This window comes from Vidua macroura, chromosome 28 (genome assembly GCF_024509145.1).
Source record: "Vidua macroura isolate BioBank_ID:100142 chromosome 28, ASM2450914v1, whole genome shotgun sequence".
Taxonomy (NCBI): Eukaryota; Metazoa; Chordata; class Aves; order Passeriformes; family Viduidae; genus Vidua; species Vidua macroura.
In genome coordinates, this window is record NC_071598.1 from 1686204 (window position 1) to 1709092 (window position 22889).

A 22889-nucleotide genomic window follows, 5' to 3' on the forward strand; every position below is an offset into this window, starting at 1 on the left:
ACAGTTCTGTGCCATGGCAGGGTCAGGCTGCCTGTGCCAGCCCTGGAAAATGACACAGATTATTTGTCAGGGTTTGATCCAAGCTTGGAAAAATCAGAATATCGAGCACACACACACCTGGTTCTGCAGGTTCTCATATCAGGACACCTCAGGGGAGAAAAATCCTCCCTGAAACCAGGATGGGAATTCTTAAAGCAAAGACAATTTTGTGTTTAACGACCAGAAATTCATGTGGTTTAATCATTTTGGGAAAAAGAAATATTATTCCATAGAAAATGGGGTGGTTGCTGAGAAATAGGGCAGTCAGGCATTGGGAGGTGGTGGAATTCCCATCCCTGGAGGTTTCCAAGGAATGCTTGGGACTAACACAGTGCTCTGAGCTGGGGATTGGTCACAGATTGGAATTGATGACCTTGGAGGGCTTTTCCAAGCTGGATAATTCTGGGATTCCAGCATCACCCAGCTGCTGAAATCCAGCCTGTCCTTTTTGGCCTGGATCTGGGATGGAGCAGCAGGAAAAGCAGGGTGGCTGGAGCACTGCTGGAGTGACAGTGACATCCATCCCCTGCCTCCAAGGGTTTGTTCCCTGTTAATGACTCCAAAAGCTGAAAATCCACCTTTTTCCCAGCAAAAAAATGCCAGTTCTGTGGCCTTTCTGTGCTGGATTCCTCCACATTATTCCCTCCGAGCCAGCTCTGTGTGAGCCCTAGACTCAACTTTGAATAGATGAATGTAGGTTAGGTGTGAATGGGAATAAAATATGGGATAAAAATAACGTTGGGCTGTTTGGAAATTAGGAAAGAGGAGAAAAAAAAACCCCGCCCTGCTGCTCGTGCTGTGCCCAGCTCAGCCCTGGAGGCAGCTTCTTCTCCCTTTCACAAGGCTTTGGGTGGCTCCTGGTGGACTTTTCCTGGGAATGTTTCTACCTTTGCCAGCCCATCCGGCTTCCTCGGTGTCCAAATCCTCGGTTTTGCCCCAAAATGTGCTTTTTTTTTTTTTTGCTGCAAAGTGCATCTCTCACCATCTGCTCCGTGCTGAGGAGCGAGCAGGGTTTGTTTGGATCTGCTCCCAGATGTGCATCAGGAGCTGCAGGGAAACCTCTCTGGAGTTTGTTTTTGTGAATTTCCAATCCCTGGGGGATTCTTTTCCTTGAGAGGGGGATTGAGGGGATCCCTTTTCCCTGCAGACCTCGGGAGCAGCGTTTGGCCAGCGCTGCCACTCCAGGCACGGAGCTCCTGCTCCTTTTTCAGTCATGAATCCGCCTCAGCTGCTCCGTCCAGCCAGCCAAGGGACTCTGGGATATATAAACAATCATTTGTGGATCACTTTGTTTTCTCTTCCGTGGCACTGCCTCTGTCTGGAGGTGGGGATGGGGCAGCCCCTGATGAAGCTGAATTTTAAAGTGCATTTTAAGGATGGAGGTAGGGAGGAATGGGATTTTTTCCTGTGGGGTTTTCTTCTGGCACTGAGGGATGAGCGCTGCTGATGGAAAAGCAGATTTTTCCTAAATTCTCCCATCCTTAACTATCCACTCAGAGCATTGCAAATACCCCCTTGCTCTGGCCTGGCAGATAAAATCCGTGTTAATTTGGCCGGAAATGGAATTTTGCCCTGGAGTCCAGCAATGAGATCCCTTTGATTTTCCTTTTAATTTCCTTTTCATTTTCCCTTAGATTCACCTGACCTTTTAATCCATTTCCCACCTCAAACTTCGCTTGCTTTTGTGTCTTTTTGTTGTGGATTGGCCCTCAGCACGTGTCCTCTTGGTGGAGCAGGAATTGCCTTTTCCTGGCAGTGGGTTTGGATGCTCTTGGAGGAATTCTAAACCCCCAAACCTGCAGATTTCACTGTTCAAACAAGACTGGGTGCAACACTCGGGTTTGTGTGCGGAGGGAAGGTGGCACAGAGGTCACAGGGTTTAATTCTTGGAATGTTATGAGTGGTTTCTCCATAATTTTCATTAATTATTTGGGAGCTGGCTGTGAGGACAAGCTTAACCCGCTGTGTGTGCACTGCCTGGGCATTCCAGGACCAACCATGGAATTGCAGTGACAGGAGCAATGGATTTGAGCTGAAAGAGGGGAAATTTAGGGTGGATGTAGAGAAGGAATTCCCTGTGAGGGTGGGGAGGGGCTGGGATGGAATTCCCAGAGAAGCTGCTCTGGATCCCTGGAAGTGTCCCTGGAAAGCTGGACAGGGCTTGGAGCAGCCCGGGGTAGTGGAAGGTCCTTCCATCCCAAGCCATTGCATTACTCTGATTTTTTTTTTTTTTTTGTGAGATAAGGAGTTATCTCCTAATTTCTCAGATAGGAGCAGGAACTGGGTGAGTCTCTCCACCCTTCTCAATGCCCTGGAGGTACAAAATTCCAGGTCAGTTTGCTCTGAGGGCTGTTCCCGCTGTCAGAGAGCCCAGCCTGGCTGCAGGAACATCCTCTTCCTCCTGTCCAGGAGAATGGAGCGTGGATAAGGATAAAATGAGATATTTAATTAAAGTGGGGTGGCTGAAATCCTGGTAGATCCAAGGAGGAGCCAGTTCCTGGTCGTGCCCAGCTCCTTGTGGGAGTGGAGCTGTGCAGAGCCAAGGAGGGAACTTACATAAAAGTTCTTGGCTGAAGCCTCAGATTTGATCTTGCATAACTTTGCTCGCCGGGGCTACCAGGAAAGGGCAGAGCCAGGAGTTTCCCCGTGGATCTCTGGATGGGCAGTGCTGTCCTGGGGTCACATCCCATCTTTGCTGAGCTCTCCAACCCCACTTCTGGAGCTTCTCACTTCCTTGGTGTGGCTCCAGAGGTGTTGGCCGTGCTGGGGGATATGGAGGTGAATAGATTCTATTTCTCTGCTCTCTTCCTTGTAAATCCTTTGCCCTCCACGTGCTCCCTGGCTCCCTTCAGAGCAGAACAACCACAAGGTTTGTAGCACTTACAAATCGTTTTCCAGCCTCTCAGTGTCCCAAAAAATCCCTCGTTCAAGTCCTGGACTTGCACTTCCACCCAGCTCCTTTTGCCCTCGCTCATCCCAGCTGATCCTGTTGGTGCCAGCCCCACATCTTCCCTCATTTCCTCCTGCAGCACTGCCAACCCTGCAGAGACCCAGAGGGGAAGAATCTTGCAAAATGATTTTTTCATCCATCTCCAGAGAAGTCTTTCTTTTTTTTTTTTCCTTTTGGAGCAGAACTGAGCAGTGGATGCAGAAAAAGCCCTGCTCCAGCCCCTGTTGGTTTAAGCAGGTCTGGTTTAATTGTCAGCTTGGTGGGGAAGGCTCTGGAGCGTTCCAGGCACGTGGGACACTGAGCACAACTTCCAAAGGGATCGATGAAAGCGGGGCCACCTCGTTGCAGGCACCAGCTCCCCTTTCATTAGAGCCACTCCTGCAGTTCCTGTGATTTGAAAATTGATGTTCAGCTGTAAAGAATCTCTTGTGCCGCCTCCTTGCCTTTCCTCTTGGGGGTTTTCAGGGTAAATTGCTGCTGGATTTGCATTTAAAAGGGAGCAGTGGCACCGCTGTTCTCCCTGTGTTATTTGGCCAGCTCTAGCCTGGAAAATTCAACATATTTTAGTGTGTCATGGGCTCGTTCAGGTTGGAGGAGAGCTCCAGGATCACCAGGTCCAAGCTGTGCCCTGTCCCCACCTTGTCACCAGCCCAGAGTGCTGAATGCCACTTCCAGGTGTTCCTTGGACACCCCCGGGGATGAGGACTCCAAACCTCCCTGGGCAATCCCTTCCTATATTTAACAGCCCTTTCCAGGAACAAATTCCTGCTGATGTCTAACCTGGCCCAGCCTGAGACCGTTCCCTCTCCTCCTGTCCCTGTTCCCTGGGATAAGATCCCAAATCCCCCCGGCTGTCTCCTCCTGTCAGGAGTTGTGCAGAGCCACAAGGTCCCTCCTGATCCCTTTTCCTCCAGGCTGAGCCCCTTTTCCAGCCCCTCCCCAGCTCTGTTCCCTGCCCTGGATTCACTCCAGCCCCTCAGTGAGGCTCCCAGAAGTGGACACAGCCCTCAAGCTGTGGCCTCAGCACTCTTTGCTGGGTGATGGATGAGGACAGGGGTTTGTTTTGCATCCCAGGTGTTTTGCTGTGGGTGTGAACCTGCCTTGCACCACCACACGCTCTGGGGAGAAGTGGAAATGATGGAAAGATGGTTCACCATGCAGTGGGTGGGTTCCTTGCTCACAGAGGCTTTTGGAGGTGCTTACTCAGACACAGACTGGCACCACCATCGCTAAAATCCCCGTGAAAGACCCGGTGCCTTCCAGATTTTGGGATATTTTGGGGGATGCCAGGCAAGGGTGAGATGCTGTGTCCAGCTACCCGCATCCTGCAGAGCTTTTAGCACTTTTTGGGGGAGGTTTGTGCCTTGTCCCCCAGGCTGGGAGGGTGATGCCAGCTCCCTGTGGGATCTGCACTGGGATAAGAGGCTTTTCTTGGAGCTCTGGGTGGAGCATTCCAAAGCAAACCCCATCCCAGCATCTCCTCCTCATCCCAGCTGCGGCATCGCTTGGCTGGACTCGTTCTGGCCCCACCATGGCCAGGGGATGCTGAAAGGGCTGACCCCAGAGGGTGAGAAAATCCTGCTTTTGCTGATTTTGGGAGGAAATGGAGGATCTGAGAGGATCCCTGGGATAAGATTCCCATCACTCCATGGATCACAGGAGCTGCTGGCAGCCAGGCCATGCACTTGGGGCTGTTGCACAGGGTTTATTCCCAGTCCTTCCCAAACATCCAGGCCTCTTTCCTGGAATTAATTTTAATTCAAGACACTGTACAGCCATTAAATATTACACCAGGGTCATGCATGCTCCCATCTTTTTTAAATTAACCAGGCCTGGGAGAAGGGAGATGAGGAATTCAGATTTTTACTGAAAACTCTGGGGTTTTTTGTTCTGTTTTTTTTACTTCATTTCTGCTAGAGGTCACCTTCTCCCACACCATCCCATTCCCTACCATAAAATAATCATGATGATGATAATAAAAGTAATAATAATAACAATAGTAGCAAGTTTTGATGCAGTGTTTTCCATCCAGAGTTTAAAAACTAAGGAACATGCTGCAAATAGCTGAGGCCTTAACTTACCTTAAATATTGGATTCCATCAAGATTTCCAATTTCTAAGCTTGAAGTGAAGCTTTTTGAGGTATCGGGGCAGAGAGGAGCAAATTCTGCTTTTTGGGGGGTGAAGCTTTTTGAGGTATTGTGGTAAAGAAGAGCAAATTCTGCTTTTTTGGGGTGAAGCTTTTTGAGGTATCGGGGCTCAGAGGAGCAAATTCTGCTTTTTGGGGGGTGAAGCTTTTTGAGATATTGGGGTGAAGAAGAGCAAATTCTGCTTTTTTGGGGTGAAGCTTTTTGAGGTATCTGGGCAGAGAGGAGCAAATTCTGCTTTTTTGGGGTGAAGCTTTTTGAGGTATCTGGGCAGAGAGGAGCAAATTCTGCTTTTTGGGGGGGGTGAAGCTTTTTGAGGTATTGTGGTGAAGAAAAGCAAATTCTGCCTTTTAGGGGCACGTGGTTTCCTGATAAAGAAAAATTGTACATGTTGGTGCTCCTACCTGGCTCGCTGGTTCCTGCTTTTCCTGGTTTTGCTGACATTTCCATGGAATCTGTTCTAGCTTCGAGCGCCGACTGTCCCCTTGGGATTGGGAGGCAGCTCTAGGACAGGTACAGGTGGCCTTTAGGCTGCACCAAGAGGGATTTTAACCAAGCTGAGGGGTGAATCCAGCAGCTCTGGCAGCTCAGCTCTTCTCTCACTGTTTGAGAGCATCATTTCAGTGGAAATTCCATTTCTGGGTGTCAGCTCGAGGCTTGGAAGCAAAGCCTGACGTTCCCTCTCCCCGAACAGCGCCGCGTTGCTGACTCCTTCCCTTCCCTTGCCTTTCCAGCTGTCCCATTCCCTCCCACGCAGCGGCTCACTCTGAAGGAGGTGTTTGAGGATGGGAAACCGAGGCTCGACGTCCTCAAGAGCCACTTGGTGAAGGAAGGGCGGCTGGAGGAGGACGCGGCGCTGAAAATCATCAACGACGGCGCCGCCATCCTGAGGCACGAGAAGACCATGATCGAGGTGGAGGCTCCAATCACAGGTCAGAGCTCAGGGCTGGAATCCTGAATAACAACCTGGATAGGTTTTTTTTTTTTTTTTTTTTGCCCCGTTCCTTCCACCCACAAGATTTTTTAACTCTGCTGAGCTCTCTGTAGAGAGGGTTTTGCCGTTGCTGGCTCGGAGCGCGCCGCGCTCTGCTCCTCGCTGCTGTCGTGACCTTGCTTTTCTTAGCATGGTAATTCTGTCCTTCTTTTGTGCTGTTCTTCCTCCCCCAGTGTGTGGTGACATCCACGGGCAGTTCTTTGACCTGATGAAGCTGTTTGAAGTGGGAGGATCACCCAATAACACCCGCTACCTCTTCCTGGGCGACTACGTGGACAGAGGCTACTTCAGTATAGAGGTGACCAAGGAAGTGGAGCTTGGGGGTGCTGGGGCTAAAGGGACCCAAAGTGTTGAACCTCAGTTAAAATGCAGCTCAGAATCAGTTAAAACCAGCTCAAAATCAGTTCAAATTCAGCTCAGAATCAGTAAAACACAGCTCAGAATCAGTTCAAATTCTGCTCAGAATCAGTTCAAATTCAGCTCAGAATCAGTAAAACACAGCTCACAATCAGTAAAACACAGCTCAGAATCAGTTAAAACCAGCTCAGAATCAGTAAAATGCAGCTCAAAATCAGTAAAATTCAACTCAGAATCAGTTCAAATGCAGCTCAGTAACAAGCAGCTAAAATCAGTTCAAATTCAGCTCAAAATCAGTTCAAAATCAGCTCAGAATCAGTTCAAAATCAGCTCAGAATCAGTTCAAATGCAGCTCAGAATCAGTAAAATACAGCTCAGAATCAGTAAAATACAGCTCAAAATAAGTAAAATACAGCTCAAAATCAGTAAAATTCAACTCAGAATGAGTTCAAATGCAGCTCAGTAAAATGCAGCTAAAATCAGTTAAAACCAGCTCAAAATTAGTTCAAATTCAGGTCAGAATCAGTGAAATGCAGCTCAAAATCAGTAAAATTCAATTCAGAATAAGTTCAAATGCAGCTCAGAATCAATTAAGTGCAACTCAGATTCAGTTAAATACAGCACCAAATCAGTTTAATATCGCTCAGAATAGTTAAAATGCAACTCAAAATCAATTAAATACAGCTCAGAATCAGTAAAATGCAGCTCCAAATCAGTAAAAATCCAATTCAGAATCAGTTCAAATGCAGCTCAGTAAAATGCAGCTAAAATCACTTATAACCAGCTCAAAATTAGTTCAAATTCAGGTCAGAATCAGTGAAATGCAGCTCAAAATCAGTAAAATTCAATTCAGAATAAGTTCAAATGCAGCTCAGAATCAATTAAGTGCAACTCAGATTCAGTTAAATACAGCACCAAATCAGTTTAATATCGCTCAGAATAGTTAAAATGCAACTCAAAATCAATTAAATACAGCTCAGAATCAGTAAAATGCAGCTCCAAATCCGTAAAATCCAATTCAGAATCAGTTCAAATGCAGCTCAGTAAAATGCAGCTAAAATCACTTATAACCAGCTCAAAATCAGTAAAATACAGCCCAGCATGAGTTCAAATCCAGCTCAGAATCAGCCCAAACACCAAACCCAGATCTCTCATGCTGGATTTACCCTCCAGTGGAGTTCTGCGTGGGATGAAGGCAATGTTGCTAACTCACAGTGTGATTTTTGGGCAGGAAAATGATGTCCCAATCTTTGGATCCTCACGCAGCGACGGTGAAGTGGCAGAGATGGGGTTAATGCCTAACCTCTGCCTTCTGGGGTGGTTTTATTGTCACTTGGAGCTGTCACTCAGGGACAGAAGAGGGACAGTTGATGGTGCTGTTGCAGGCAACAGGATCCCACCAGGCAGTGGGAAGCAAATGTTGGAAAAGCTGCAGGATTCAGGACGGAGCAGGAGGAGAAAGGGCCACGTGCCTGAGTCACTGCTTCCCTCTGAAAACCCTGGAATGGGGTCAGGAGAGAGGAGCTGAAGCCACCTGGGCTGTGACAGGGCTTTGCAGCTCCCTGGGATTCCATGCCCAAGAAAGTGGGAGGACAAAGGATTGAGTGGAGCCCCGTGGCTGCTGCTGGCTCGGTGGAGATCTGGGATGGGACAGGAAGGGACAGCTCTTAGCAAATGCCACAAATCCCAAGGGATTGCAGCCATCTGGATTCACAGAGGCAGGCCCGAGTGGAAGTGGAGCACTTATCCCACTTGGAAGCAACGTAAGGAAAGGCTTTTGGGGGAGCAGGGGCCTGAAATGTGGCAGAAATCAGCTGGAATAACAGAGGGAGTGATTTCTCTTGGAAAAAAAGAGGCTGCAGGAGCAGCTGAGCCGCTGGCTCTGCAGAGGAATCTTCCCCAGTGAAAATTTTTGGGGAGGAACTGTCAGGGATGAGTGCAAGAGGTTCTTTGAAGGATTCTGCAGAGGATTTAGGGAGAGCTGGGCTGACAGCTTGAGCTCCAGCAGCCCCTGGCTCCTTTCCAGCCCCACGCTCTGGAATCCTGACAGGGAGCCAAGGTGTGACGAGGAGCAGCTTCCGGGGGAGCGGGGACGGATGAGGCAGAGGTGGGGCTGGGGCTGGTGGGATCTGTGGGATTTGGGGTGGTGCTGGCAGGAGGAGCCCCCCAGGGAGGAAGGGGAAGGACACATCCCACTGCTCAGCTGGGTTTGCAGTGTTCACCTGGAAAAGGGATTATATTCCAGAACAGCAGCTCCTTCTGAAAGAAAAGCTGGATATTTTTTGGATTTTTTTTTTTTTTTTTTTGGAGCCTTCAAGTGAGAGGTGTTGGGCCCTGTGTCTGTTTATGGATCGTGTAGATCCAGGGTGGAAAAGTTCTGCTCCCACTCTCTGCTCTTAGCCCAGGATTGATCTGACACGGAGATTTTACTCTCAGATCTCCAGAAGTGCTGGGGATCAGCACCCTGATCTCTCCATGTTGGGATCATGACAGAATCGTGGAATGGTTGGGGTTGGAAAGAACGTGGGGTTGGAAAACCCATCCTGTTTCACACGTTCCACTATCCCAGGTTGCTCCAAGCCCTGTCCAACTTGGCCTTGGACGTTTCCAGGGATGAGGAGGTTTCTCCCAGCTCCTCTGGGTAACCTGTGCCACCCCCATCCTCACAGGGAAGGAATTCTTCCCAATATTCCATCTAAATCCCCTTTTAGTTCAAATCCCCCTTGTCCTCTCTGCCTGTGATAATATGGAAGAATTCCAAGATGATGTATAGCCCTGGAGAACTGAGGTGGTGGGGCAAAAAATATGTTTTATCTTTTATTTCCTGCTGCTTTTTCCTCTCCTCCTTCCCTTTCCCACGTGCTGCAGCAGGAATGCCACAGATTCCCCCTGGAGAATCCCTCTGATCCCACAGCCCAGGGTGGGCTCTGATGGGCACAGCAAACACTCCAAAGATCAGGATGAGGCAGAATCTGGAAGTTTTCATTCCCATGTGCCTCTCCCTTCCACCTACTGCACTGTGCTGGGAGAGATTCCCACCTGGGTGTGCAAAATCTGCTTTCTGTAGTAAAACAGCAGCAGGTTTGAAGTATCCCAGATGGAAAAACATCCAGGTTTTCCCTGTGGTGTGACCTCTGGGAGGGTGGGGAGCAACAGCAGCAGCAGCCTCCTGAGTCACCACACCAAGCTGGGCATCCAAGGGGAGATGATCCAAGCAGCTGGGGGTGTCCTGGGCACAGCCAGGCCATGGAATCCCTGTGGATTCCTTCCAGCTCAGGATATTCCAGGATTCCATAACCGTGACCTTTTAACGGAATGAAATAGGAGGGGATGGTTTAATTGCAGGAAACGATGCCAGAGTGGGGGCCAAGGAGGTGTAAGGGCCAGATTTCCCTTCCAGGCATTCCCTGTGGCTCCAGGTGTTTGGTTGTCCAGGTATGAGGAGGAATTTGTGGCTCAGACAAAACCTTTCAAACCCCAGCCCCTCCCAAACCTCTCAGATCATCAGCTCAGCTGGATGTCGGCAACAAATCATTCAACAGATTCTTGCTGGGCCTCAGACTTAGGGAAATTCTCATTTAAAAACATGAATTCCCAGTATAATGAGGCCACGGAGAGTGGATTGGTTGATGTTTTTTTGTTTTTTTTTTTTAAAGAAAAGAATTGAGAGGGGAGGGGGAGAACCGTGTGAAAGCTGGAATGCTGCTGGAAGGGGACTCTGGGGAGGCTTTGCTGTCCCAAACCTGCTGTGACAGCGAGACTGACTGGCCACAGATCCCAGCTCCAGAGTGCAGGGCTGACAGGCAGCACGGAAATTGGGATGAACTCCCCCATTGGGAGATGCTGAAGGATTCCCAGTGGGGAAAATGCTCCTTTCATTGAGCTTTTAGTCCCAAATCCCAGAATGGCACAAGAGAGGTCTGTGCTCGTTGTAGGGAAGGGCCATCCCAGTCCATGAAGCTGGAATACAATGAATAGAATGATTTTGTTAAATTAGAAAGTGAATTGTTACGACCAGGAACAGAATCCATGGAAAAGAGGAAATTTATCAGGAAAAGTGGTGTGATAATGGCATGCACCTTTCCCAGGCCAGTTCTACCAATCCAATTATCATGGGACATGTGATTGCTGTCTAATTATGGAATTATATGTTAATCTTGATTTAATGCACTTTTTATCCAGAATAATATTAAAGAGATCCAGTCAGCTCTGTAAAGTGGGGGTGAAGGTGGATTTGTGGGCTGGACTGGGGAGTTCTGCCTCTGTTCCCACTCTGGCAGGCTCCGTGTGTAAAACTTCCTTACAAATGCCAGGTTTTGGGAATGGTGAGAGAGGTCATGGTGGGGGCAGGTTTGGCACCAATCCCTCTTGCATTTTTTGTTTGCAAGTCTCAATTCCTCTTGGAATTCCCTCCCTGTGTCCTGCTGAGCTTTCCCTTTCCAAGTGGATCAAACCCTTGGCTTTGGGCTTCACACCAAGAAGCAGAATAAGGAGAGAAGGAGACTATTTAAGATTATTTAAACCCAAAAAGCTGTGACTGCCTGCATTTGCTCCTTGGCTATTGCAAACAGGCAGTAATCAATTCCTGGGAAAGGCTGGGAAAGGGATCCCTGCAAAACACCAGGAAACATCCGAGGCATGCAAGTGTAGAAACTCCTTCATTCCTCATTCCAGCCCCTCTGGAGCCCTCGAGGGCTCTTCTGTGTCCTTTACTCCGTGTCCTCCTGGTACCTGGCAGTCCCCACATCCTTGGAAAGTGCCTCCAGCCACAGGGAATGGTCGCTCTCCACGTCCCTGGCGTGTCCAGGACGAATTGTGGTGCCAAATTCAACCCCGCTTCGCTTTCAACCCCTTCAAATGTGTTTTAAAATCTCTCTTCTGCAGGCTGCCAACCCTCCATACATCCCAAACCCTCCCCTATTGATGCTGTATCTCTGCCTTGCTTTGATGCCAGGGCTGCTTCTTCCTCCAAGTAATTTGGTTCATTTATAGCAACCTCAGAGTTCTCCTGCCAGCCCAGAAAAGTGACATTTCTCTTGCAAACACAGGGAGGTTAAAGCTTTAAATCCCAGAATAATTATAAATGGTTTTGTTGGGAGCATTCCTCCTGGTAACAGATGCAATAAAACATGGTTCTGCTACTGGCCTTGGCCCCGTTCTCTTTTGGAATTCCCAATTAATCAACTTGTTAATGTGGGGTTGAATTCCAAGTGAGACACAGGCGGTGCTTTAGAGCTCCTTGGGGGTTTTTGGGATCAGCTGGGATGATTCATGCAGAGCTTACCTTGCAGGTTCAGTGCTTAAACACCACCGGATCTAAGCTGGCTGTGCTGGGAACCAACTGGGAACTGCTTCATTTGGGTTCTGGAGGTTGTTTCCAGCTGGTTCCCGGGGATCTGTGCTCCAGCTTGGGAATTTTGGAGGGTGTAAAACAGACTTGGTGGTGGCTCCTGTTTCCCAGGCGTGTCCTGCAGCCTGTCAGCCTCCAGGGTAAGCTCCTATTAGAGACTTTAATCCAGCTCCTGGAGCTTGCTGTCGTTATGGATTGTCCTTCCAGCACTCCACTGCAAGGAGGGAAATGTGATAACGTTTCCCCGTGTGAGATAACGGCTCTGCCACTGAGTGAGCCCTCCCTGCCTCCCAGCCCTTCCCTCAGGCTTTTTTTTGGGAAGCCAGCATGAAATATTTCTGCTACAAGCCCCTGTTTCAGCCTGACTTGGGTCTGTGCCTCACCAAAGGCGCTGGTTTTGCAGGTGTTGCCGCTCGCAGAGGGGATGTGGAAAGCCCTTTACAAAGCCAGAGAGCTTTGCTAAGCTAAGCTTGTTTTTTGGGCTCAGCTTTTCCTGTTTTGAGCTTGAACTTCACATGACTGTAGCATAAGCAGAAAAACCAGGGAGGGGGGAAATCAGTGGGGAAGGTGAAGTTGAATTTTCCGGGTGTTTCGTGGACAAACGTCTGCCTGCTCCTCTCGCTGGTCTCCATCCCAGTGGAACATCTGGAGCAAACAGCTGGTTCTGCTTTGCTGCTCTGCAAAAGGGTTTTTTTTCCATTGGTTTGTGCTGGAAACAAAGCTGCCCCCACCCAGCCCCGAGCAGCTTTCTGTTGGCTGCGACCTCATTTGTCACTTCTCCAAGGCAGCCCTAATATAGAGAAATCCCAGTGGCTTTTCCCCACTTGGCCAGGAGAAGATCCACTGCCCATTATGGAGCTGGGTTCCACTTTGGGTGTCTTCCCAGAACCTCTTAGTGCAGTCTCAGGCTGATGAGTGCCCTGGGAAAGGATTTTATGACATCCCCTGTTTGTCTCTCTTGCAGTGCGTGCTGTATTTATGGAGTTTAAAGATAAATCATCCCAAAACGTTGTTCCTCCTTCGAGGGAACCACGAGTGCAGGCACCTCACAGAATACTTCACCTTCAAGCAGGAATGTAAGTATCAGCAGTGGGAGAAGGATTTGAATCCATTTAAATAATACATTTTTAAATATATTTTTTAAAAAAAGGTGTTGTGAGAAGGCGTGGGCTTCAACTTTTGTGCCTCTGAGTGGCATCAGAGCTGTAAAAACCTGTTGTCTTGTTTTCCTGCTCTTCTGCTATAAAAAAAAACACCCCAAAACCCAAATCTTTAAGTTCTGCTAAGCACCAAATGTGGCCTTTTGGTTTCAAAGATTGAGCGTGGATGGAAGAAATGGGAGCTTTTCTCCCCTGATGAGCCAGGCACACACATCCTCCCCTCCCTGACTTCCAGGCCCAGCAACATGTGCCAAAAGCCTTCCAGCTCCAGATTGTGCAGCTGGGATCAGTGACTGGAGCTGGGAATGGGGGATTTGCTCCTCCCTCTTTGCACTGGGGAGGATCATTTACCTTTCAGGTGTTTTGTTTTTTTTTTTTTCAGTTAAAAGATGGGTTTGTGCACAGCATTTGAGTGTTTTTAAAGCAGTGCTCAGGAAAGGTCAGGGAATGATGGGTGAGTGTCATTCCAAGCAATAAAAGAGGCAGAGAACTCAATGCAGAGCTCCTTTAGGGAATTCTTGCTCAAGAGATAATTCTGGGCAAGGCACCAATCCAATCTTTATCCCATCAGCTCTGGGTGGTGTTGGATGGGGGAAGGCTCAGAGGGGATGAATCCCTGTTCTGTTAGCTCAGGAATGAGCTGGAAAACACCTCCCAGCTCTGTGCTGGATGCTGTGTTCCCCACCTGGACACAGGTGAGCTCCTGGTGAGCTGGGCCCAGTCTGAACCAGGTGGTGGGGTTGGGTTTTTCCCTTTGGAGCACAGGAGGTGCTGCTTTTCCCCTTCCCTGAGAACCCCTGGTGGTGTCTCTGGAGAAATGAGCACATTTGAGCCTTGGTGTAAGAGCCAAACTGCTTTGGAAAAGCTGTGATTTATGGATGGGAACATCCTCTTTGCCTCTGCCCAGGTGAGGCATCACTGGGAGGGTCATCCCTGGAAGATCCAGTGGGAAGATCCATTTCTGTGGGCAAATCCTGCCTCCCAGCACCTGTGGAAAAGCAGCCCCGTGGTTGTGTGATGCTGCTGTGCCAAATTCAGCACTCAGGATGAGTCTGGAGGTGCAGCAGGGCTGGGGGAAGTGATGGGGGTGGCTTCATCAGCACCCCAAATTCATTACATGATCCCAGTTTTCATTATGTGGGAACACCACTTTTGTGCTGATCTCAGTGCAGGTGTTTTAGAAAACACCTGATGTTTTTAGAGTCATTTTGTCCAATTCCAGATTAAAATAACCTAATATTTAGATGAATATTGTCCAATTCCAGATGAAAATAACCTTTTCTTTTACACAGCCAACACTTCTTTTCCAAATCAGTATTATCATGAATACACAGGTGCAAAGTTTTAATCTAAATCAGCATTTTCAGGAATACACAGGTTCAGAGTTGATTTTAAATCAGTGTTTTCACAAATACACAGGTGCAAAGTTTTAATCTAAATCAGTATTTTCACAAATACACAGGTGCAAAGTTTTAATCTAAATCAGCATTTTCACAAATACACTGGTGCAGGGTTTTGATCTAAATCAGTATTTTCAGGAATACACAGGTGGTTTTAAATCAGTATTTTCACAAATGCACAGGTGCAGAGTTGATTTTAAATCAGTATTTTCACAAATACACAGGTAAGGAGTTTAATTCCAAATCAGTATTTTCACAAATACACTGGTGATTCTAAAATCAGTATTTTCAGGAATGCCCAGGTGATTTTAAATCAGTATTTTCAGGAATACCCAGGTGCAAAGTTTTAATCTAAATCAGTATTTTCAGGAATGCCCAGGTGATTTTAAACCAGTATTTTCAGGAGTACACAGGTGCAAAGTTTTAATCTAAATCAGTATTTTCAGGAATACACAGGTGATTTTAAATCAGTATTTTCAGGAGTACACAGGTGATTTTAAATCAGCATTTTCAGGAATACCCAGGTGATTTTAAATCAGTATTTTCAAGAATACTCAGGTGATTTTAAATCAGCATTTTCAGGGATACCCAGGTGATTTTAAATCAGTATTTTCAAGAATACTCAGGTGATTTTAAATCAGTATTTTCAGGAATACACAGGTGATTTTAAATCAGGATTTTCAGGGATACCCAGGTGCAAAGTTTTAATCTAAATCAGTATTTTCAGGAATACACAGGTGCAAAGTTTTAATCTAAATCAGTATTTTCAGGAATACCCAGATGATTTTAAATCAGTATTTTCAGGAATACACAGGTGCAAAGCTTTAATCTAAATCAGCATTTTCAGGAATACACAGGTTCAGAGTTGATTTTAAATCAGTGTTTTCACAAATACACAGGTGCAAAGTTTTAATCTAAATCAGCATTTTCACAAATACACTGGTGCAGGGTTTTGATCTAAATCAGTATTTTCAGGAATACACAGGTGGTTTTAAATCAGTATTTTCACAAATGCACAGGTGCAGAGTTGATTTTAAATCAGTATTTTCACAAATACACAGGTAAGGAGTTTAATTCCAAATCAGTATTTTCACAAATACACTGGTGATTCTAAAATCAGTATTTTCAGGAATACCCAGGTGATTTTAAATCAGTATTTTCAGGAATACCCAGGTGCAAAGTTTTAATCTAAATCAGTATTTTCAGGAATACTCAGGTGATTTTAAATCAGTATTTTCAGGAATACCCAAGTGATTTTAAATCAGCATTTTCAGGAATACCCAGGTGATTTTAAATCAGTATTTTCAAGAATACTCAGGTGATTTTAAATCAGCATTTTCAGGGATACCCAGGTGATTTTAAATCAGTATTTTCAAGAATACTCAGGTGATTTTAAATCAGTATTTTCAGGAATACCCAAGTGATTTTAAATCAGCATTTTCAGGAATACACAGGTGATTTTAAATCAGCATTTTCAGGAGTACCCAGGTGATTTTAAATCAGTATTTTCAGGAATACCCAGGTGATTTTAAATCAGTATTTTCACAAATACACAGGTGCAAAGTTTTAATCTAAATCAGTATTTTCAGGGATACCCAGGTGATTTTAAATCAGTATTTTCAAAAATACTCAGGTGATTTTAAATCAGCATTTTCAGGAATACCCAGGTGCAAAGTTTTAATCTAAATCAGTATTTTCAGGAATACACAGGTGATTTTAAATCAGTATTTTCAGGAATACCCAGGTGATTTTAAACCAGTATTTTCAGGAGTACACAGGTGCAGGGTTTGATTCTAAATGAGTATTTTCACTAAACAGGTGCAAAGTTTGATTTGTGAGCCATTTTGATTTTGAGCTTCCTTTCGGACCGGGGTTCCTGGAGTTTTATTGATCAGCACTTGGGGCGATCAGAGCTTGATTGGATTCCTCCCTCCCAGGTCGAATCAAGTACTCGGAGCGAGTGTACGACGCGTGCATGGACACCTTCGACTGTCTTCCTCTTGCTGCCCTCCTCAACCAGCAATTCCTGTGTGTCCACGGGGGCCTGTCTCCAGAAATCACGTGTCTAGATGATATTAGGAAAGTAAGTCACCTCCAGGAGTTTTTTCCATTCTCTCCCAGTTCCCCGTGGGGTTTGGGTTTGGGGCTGGAAGGGTGGGAGTTCTGCCACAGCTCCTCCTGATGTTGTGTCCCCTCTCCAGTTAGACAGGTTCAAGGAGCCTCCAGCCTTTGGTCCGATGTGTGACCTGCTGTGGTCGGATCCCTCGGAGGATTACGGCAACGAGAAAACCCTGGAGCATTTTGCCCACAACACTGTCCGAGGCTGCTCCTATTTCTACAGGTGAGGGGTGTTTCAGGGGGCATTTCTCTCCCCTCACACTAAAATCACTGTTCAGGCCACTCTGTGGGGCTTTGCAGTCTACGTGAAATTCTCCTCACTTGGCTCTAATGCACAAATTCGTGTTTGTTTTTTGCTTCTTTGGATATTGAGCTGTTTTTGGATAAGTTTGAATATTGAGATGTCTTTGGATACTGAGCTGTCTTTGGATAAATTTGAATAATAAGCTGTCTTTGAATAAGTTACTTTGTAGAACTGGGGTCTCAAGCAGCAGAGATGCTTCTTTGGAGTGACCCTGTGAGTGGTTTTCTGGATCTCTAGGAAATAATCTTTCCTTGCTAAAAATGAAGGATTCGTGCTGACAGTCTGCTTATAGGGAAGGTTTAACAGAACCCTTTGCAATTAATTTTTGAATAAAAATACATAATTTGAATAATTTTTCAATAAAACGTATTTTGGCGTGCTGGATGTTTTCTGCAAGTGAAACCAAGACCACCCGAGCTCTGTGCTCTCCTTTGCTCCCAGCTGAGTTCTCCTCCCTTTTTGTTTTCCAGTTACCCTGCAGTGTGTGAATTTTTGCAGAACAATAGTTTGTTATCCGTAATCCGAGCTCACGAAGCCCAGGATGCTGGGTAAGTGCTGCAGCCCAGGGGCTGGGTGGAGTTTGGGCTGGGCTGGGCCAGGTTTAACTCGTGCCTTGTTTTGTAGGTACCGAATGTACAGGAAGAGCCAGACCACGGGCTTTCCCTCGTTAATCACAATCTTCTCTGCACCAAATTACTTAGATGTCTATAACAACAAGGGTAAGGCTAGGGCTCTGCTGCTCTTGGGTGGGGTCAGGAAATCCCTGTCCCACTCTGCTCTCCCCAAATCACAGGATAATTTAGTTGGAAAAGAGCTCCAACCCCATTGAGTCCAACCTGTGCGCGATCCCCACCTTGTCACTGAGTGTCACTTCCAGGAGTTCCTTGGACACCTCCAGGGATGGGGACTCCAAACCTCCCTGGGCAGCCCTTTCCAAGGCCTGAGCACCCTTTCCATGGAGGAATTCCTCCTGAGCCTCCCCATCCCAGCCTGAGGCCGTTCCCTCTCCTCCTGTCCCTGTTCCCTGGAGCAGAGCCAGACCCCCCGGCTGTCCCCTCCTGTCAGGAGTTGTGCAGAGCCACAAGATCCCTCCTGATCCCCTTTCCTCCAGGTTGAGCCCCTTTCCAGCTCCTTCAGCCCCTTCCCCAGCTCTGTTCCCTGCCCTGGATTCACTCCATGTCTCAGTGGGGACCAGAACTGGACACAGCCCTTGAGGCACCTCCCCAGTGCCCAGCACAGAAGGACAATCCCTGCCCTTCTCCAGCTGCCACCACACTGGTTTTGATACAAAAAATACACTATTTTTGATACAAAACCCTCTCCTCCAGTCACATTCTTGTGCCTGAAATGAAAGAGAGCTTTGTGTGCTGAGCTGAAGTGGTTGACTTAATGTGTTACTGTGGCAATTAACTGTGGAGTCATAAGGCCTGGAATAAAGCTTTCATTCCCAGCCACAGGAGAATGGAGCCCTTTTGATGGATGCTGCCATCCCACAGAAGCTGATAGTGTAGGAAAGCTTCCCACTTCCCTCTGCCCCTAAACCATGGGGATCATGGTGGAATTTTCTCCAGCTGTGGGGTTTTTCACCCCTCACTTCAGATCTTGGCTCTGTTTGAACTTCACTGTTCTAAGCTGAGAACCAACCTGAGTAAACCAAAAAATTATGGCTTAAACCTTTCTCATTTTGGAGAGCTGGTAGCCTGATTCTACACGAGTGTAACAGGGTGTTGATAATGAAGGTTTTTCAACACTGGTAAAACTTCCAGAGCGAGCCAGGCTGGGACAGCTGGGGGTGAAAGAGGAAAAGGCTCCAGGGAGACTTTTAAGACCCCCTGCCAGAGCCTAGAGGGGCTCCAGGAGAGCTGGAGAGGGACTTGGGACAGAGGATGGAGGGACAGGACACAGGGACTGGCTTCCCACTGCCAGGGGGCAGGGTTAGGTGGGATATTGGGAAGGAATTTCTCCCTGTGAGGGTGGTGAGGGGCTAGGATGGAAATCCCAGAGGAGCTGTGGCTGCCCCTGGATCCCTGGAAGTGTCCAAAGCCAAATTGGAGGGGCTTGGAGCAGCCTGGGATAGTGGAAGGTGTCCCTGCCCATGGCAAGGGTGGTACTGGCTGCTCCTTAAGATCCCTTCAAATCCAGCCCATTCCAGGGTTCTGTAAGTGGGACGTGCCCATGGACATTTATTCTCTTTCCCTTTTCTCCTCCAGCTGCTGTACTGAAATATGAAAACAACGTCATGAACATCAGGCAGTTCAACTGTTCCCCTCACCCCTACTGGCTTCCAAACTTCATGGATGTCTTCACATGGTCTTTGCCTTTCGTAGGGGAAAAGGGTAAGAGAGATTTGGCTTTCAGTTCCAAAATCCCAGTGACTGCTCCTCATACCCTGAGTGTCACAAACCTGTCCCACAGTGCTGGGGGAGTGTTGCAGCTCCAGGTAGCACAGGAGAGCAGTTCAGGCTCAAGGAGGTCTTCATTACTGGGTTAAATTTGTGCAAAAACAGCTGTTGATACCAGTTTGAAGAAGCTTTTACCAATAAAACACTCCTTTCTTGCTCTTCCTGCATTGCTGGTGGAGCTGATCTTGAGTGCTGTAGCCCCACCTCAGAATTTGGAGATGTTTCTCTTGGTTTGCAACAGAAGAATTTTAAATTCCTGTTGGCTCCTGGCCCACCAAAAAGGAAGCATTCACTTCAATCCAAGGCTTATTTCGTTCTGAAGAAGGCGAGGCAGCTTAAAATATGACCAAGGCTTTGCCTCAGCTTTTCACCAAAAGGATTTTTACCTCTCCTGATGAGCTTAAATTCCACCCCAGTCTCGTATGTTCGGGGTGCAGCTTCACCCTCACCACTTCCAAAGGGTTTCTTGACTTTGAGGCACCAAAGGTCGAATCCCCCCTCCTCCCCAAATTTGGCCCTTCTCGGAGCCAGGTGGCTGTGGCGTGGGTGAGGATGGGGAGGGGGGGACCTTGAGGGAGCTCAGGCTGTTCTGCAGGAATGTTGGCACCTCCTTCCCCACGTCTGGTTCCTCTGTGATGTGCTTGGCCTGCATCCACCTCCTTGGCAGAAGATGCAACGTGTGTCGTCTGCTCCGGCGCCGCTGCGGGTACCAGCAGGCTGCGCCTAAAAGTGTCCTTAGGCTCCCACTTGCAGGGGGACAGACGACCTTGAAATCCTTCCCTCATCCTCCAAATCCCTCTGCGTGCCCAGGCCTCTCTGACCTGCCTGTCTGTGCCTCTTGCAGTCACTGAGATGCTCGTGAACATCCTCAACATCTGCTCCGACGACGAGCTGATTTCGGATGGCGACGAGACGTTGGAAGGTAAAATATCCCTGCTGGCAGCAGACAACAGCGGGGGGAAAGGCTGGGCAAGGTCTTTCATGCCTGAGCAGCACTTGATTTATAGCTGGATGCCCAGCCAGGGTCTCCAGTTCCTTTTTGCCCAACCTTTGCAGTTTTGGGTAGGGAATGTTATTTTTTTTTTTTCTCCTTTGCTGTTCAGTCACAGAGAAATTAAATGACATTCACTGCGACAGACACTTCTTGCCAGCTACTCTGGGAATGGTTTCCTGCTCTTTACACAGACTGCTGGTTATTTTTTCCCCCCAATTCAAAATTTTCTGCACCAAAATATCCACCCAATCTTTTCATCTGTTGCAGTGAACTCCTCTGTAAAGTGGCTTCTCGTGTTACCCCCTCCCCAAAAATGCTGTTTTGGGCCCTGGTTTTAAGCTGTGCATGAAGGGGACAAATCAGTGGTTGAGCTGATGAGAAGTTTGGATTCTGGGGGGACTCAGGAGTGAGGTGGTGACCTGAGGAAGCTGAGGGGGGCAGCGAGAAGTGGGGCCTGAGCTGCCTCGGCCCCAGGTGGAGACTCTGACCCGCTTATCCCATTGCATTTCCGTTTTGTTTTTTGGTTCTTTTGGTTTTTTTTCTTTCCTCCCTCCCATGAAAATTAAATTTGTTTCTTCTATCTCTGTCTTCATCTACTTGTTTCTTGGTGTCTCCTCTCCCTGAAGATCACTACATTTCAAGCTATCCGAAAGGTACCCAGCTAGAATTTGCTACGAGCTTAATTATCACTGCCTGTGCCACCAGATCCTTGAAGTGGATTTCCAGAGCTGACTAGTGGGGCAGTCTCTTCATCCCCTTTCAGTTTTAACATAAGCTCCATGTGTTTTTTAACCCTTCTGCGTTCCTCCAGGAACTTTGAGAAACGGGGGTCACGTTTCTACCTGATTCTGAATGCAGCCACGTAGTGCATGGCTGAGCCATGGTGCATGTTAGCCCTGGGTTTGGCTTCCCTGTCCTGATGTGTACTGGGCCATGTGAGGAATCTCAGCTGAGAGGAGATGGATTTGTTCCCTCTTTCGACCTGAATTTTCCGTTTGGTTTCAGCTCCCTCCGTGCTTTTTTTGTTTCTCTCTCCCGTTGGGTCCGTAGAGCGGAAGGGGAGCTCCCCCCTGTCCTGTTGTGTCCGTGTGGTGTCAGAGCAGAGCTGCCAGGCTCGGGCCAGCCCTTCCCCGTGCTCCTTGGATGCCAAAGCTGATGCTTGCGTGCCGCTGCGGGCGAGCACAGCGGTGCCCATCAGCCGTCAGATCCCTCCGTGCTCTGCCTTGCAAACCGTGTCCTCATGGCTGAGTCATTTGTGTCACATCCTGTGCAGTGTGGGCCCAGCTGGCAGTGCCAGCGAGACCTCCCCGAATCCGTGTCCTGTGGTGGTTCTACTCTCTTTAGCCCTCTCCAGTTCCGTGTGCCATCTCGTTGGTGTTGCCCTCCTCACCGCCATCCTGGTGCCATCCTGATGCCATCCTGATGCCATCCTTCCAGCACCGTTCTCTCTCCGGTGTAGCTGTGATTCTGTAAAAACCATGATTTCTTTTCCTGGAGTCAGGCAGGTGCTTCATCTTGACCTTCCCTGGAGAGCAGGAAACCTCCAACGTGCTGCTCTTTGCTCTTTTCTCTCCCTAAGGTGGGACAACGGTGCGTAAGGAGATCATCAGGAACAAGATCAGAGCCATTGGGAAGATGGCACGGGTCTTCTCAGTTCTTCGGTGAGGATGGGCTGGGGACTGGGCTTAATTTGGGGACTGGGCTTAAACTGGGGACTGGGCTTAATTTGGGGACTGGGCATAGTTTGGGGACTGGGCATAGTTTGGGGACTGGGCTTAATTTGGGGACTGGGCTTAATTTGGGGACTGGGCTTAAACTGGGGACTGGGCATAGTTTGGGGACTGGGCTTAATTTGGGCATTGGGCTTAATTTGGGGACTGGGCATAGTTTGGGGACTGGGTTTAATTTGGGGACTGGGCATAGTTTGGGGACTGGGCTTATTTTGGGGACTGGGCATAGTTTGGGGACTAGGCTTTATTCGGGGACTAGGCTTTATTTGGGGACTGGGCTTTATTTGGGACTGGGCTTATTTTGGGACCAGGCTTATTTTGGGGACCAGGCTTAATTTGGAGACTCAGTTTAATTTGGGGACTGGGCTAAATTTTGGGACCAGGCTTTATTCGGGGACTGGGCTTTATTCAGAGACTAGGCTTAAATTGGGGACTGGGCTTAATTTGGGGACTGGGTTTAAATTGGGGGTTGAGTTTAATTCGGGGACTGGGCTAAATTTTGGGACCAGGCTTATTTTGGGGACTGGGCTTAATCTGGGGACTGGGTTTAAATTTGGGATTGAGTTTAATTTGGGGACTGGGCTTAATTTGGGGACTGGGTTTAAACTGGGGGCTGAGTTTAATTAGGGGACTGGGTGAAGGGGGAACACTGATTAGGAGAAAAAGAAGGGAAAAACTTCATAAAACAGGTGTTTTCTCCTGACTCTTTCAGGACACATTTGCCTGAAAGAAAGTTGTAGCCAGGTAGGGGTTGGTCTTTCCTCCCAAAGTGGCAGATGGGAGGAAACAACCTCAAGCTGCAGCAGGGGAGGTTCAGGTTGGATATTAGGGGAAATTTCTGCCTGGAAAGGGTTTCCAAGAATTGGAATGGGCTCTCCAGGGCTGCAGTCCCCATCCCTGAGAGGTTTAACAGTTGTGTGGATGTGGCATTTTGGGATGTGGGTG

The 22889-nt window shown here is 47.9% G+C and overlaps 1 protein-coding gene across 4 annotated transcripts in view; it reads left to right on the forward strand.

The window, feature by feature from the left end:
• PPP3CC (protein phosphatase 3 catalytic subunit gamma) overlaps positions 1–22889 on the forward strand; it is a 42260-nt gene that overhangs the window by 10337 nt on the left and 9034 nt on the right. For all 4 annotated transcript variants that reach the window (XR_008440829.1, XM_054000696.1, XM_054000697.1 and 1 more), the window contains exons 2-11: positions 5870–6067; positions 6303–6427; positions 12801–12912; positions 16334–16479; positions 16598–16737; positions 17289–17366; positions 17443–17537; positions 19029–19154; positions 20065–20142; positions 21794–21875. Coding sequence is in view for 3 of the 4 variants with exons in the window: in XM_054000696.1 (XP_053856671.1) it covers positions 5870–6067; positions 6303–6427; positions 12801–12912; positions 16334–16479; positions 16598–16737; positions 17289–17366; positions 17443–17537; positions 19029–19154; positions 20065–20142; positions 21794–21875 (1180 nt within the window). In the remaining variant the exon portion in view is untranslated. The remainder of the gene's footprint in view (positions 1–5869; positions 6068–6302; positions 6428–12800; positions 12913–16333; positions 16480–16597; positions 16738–17288; positions 17367–17442; positions 17538–19028; positions 19155–20064; positions 20143–21793; positions 21876–22889) is intronic.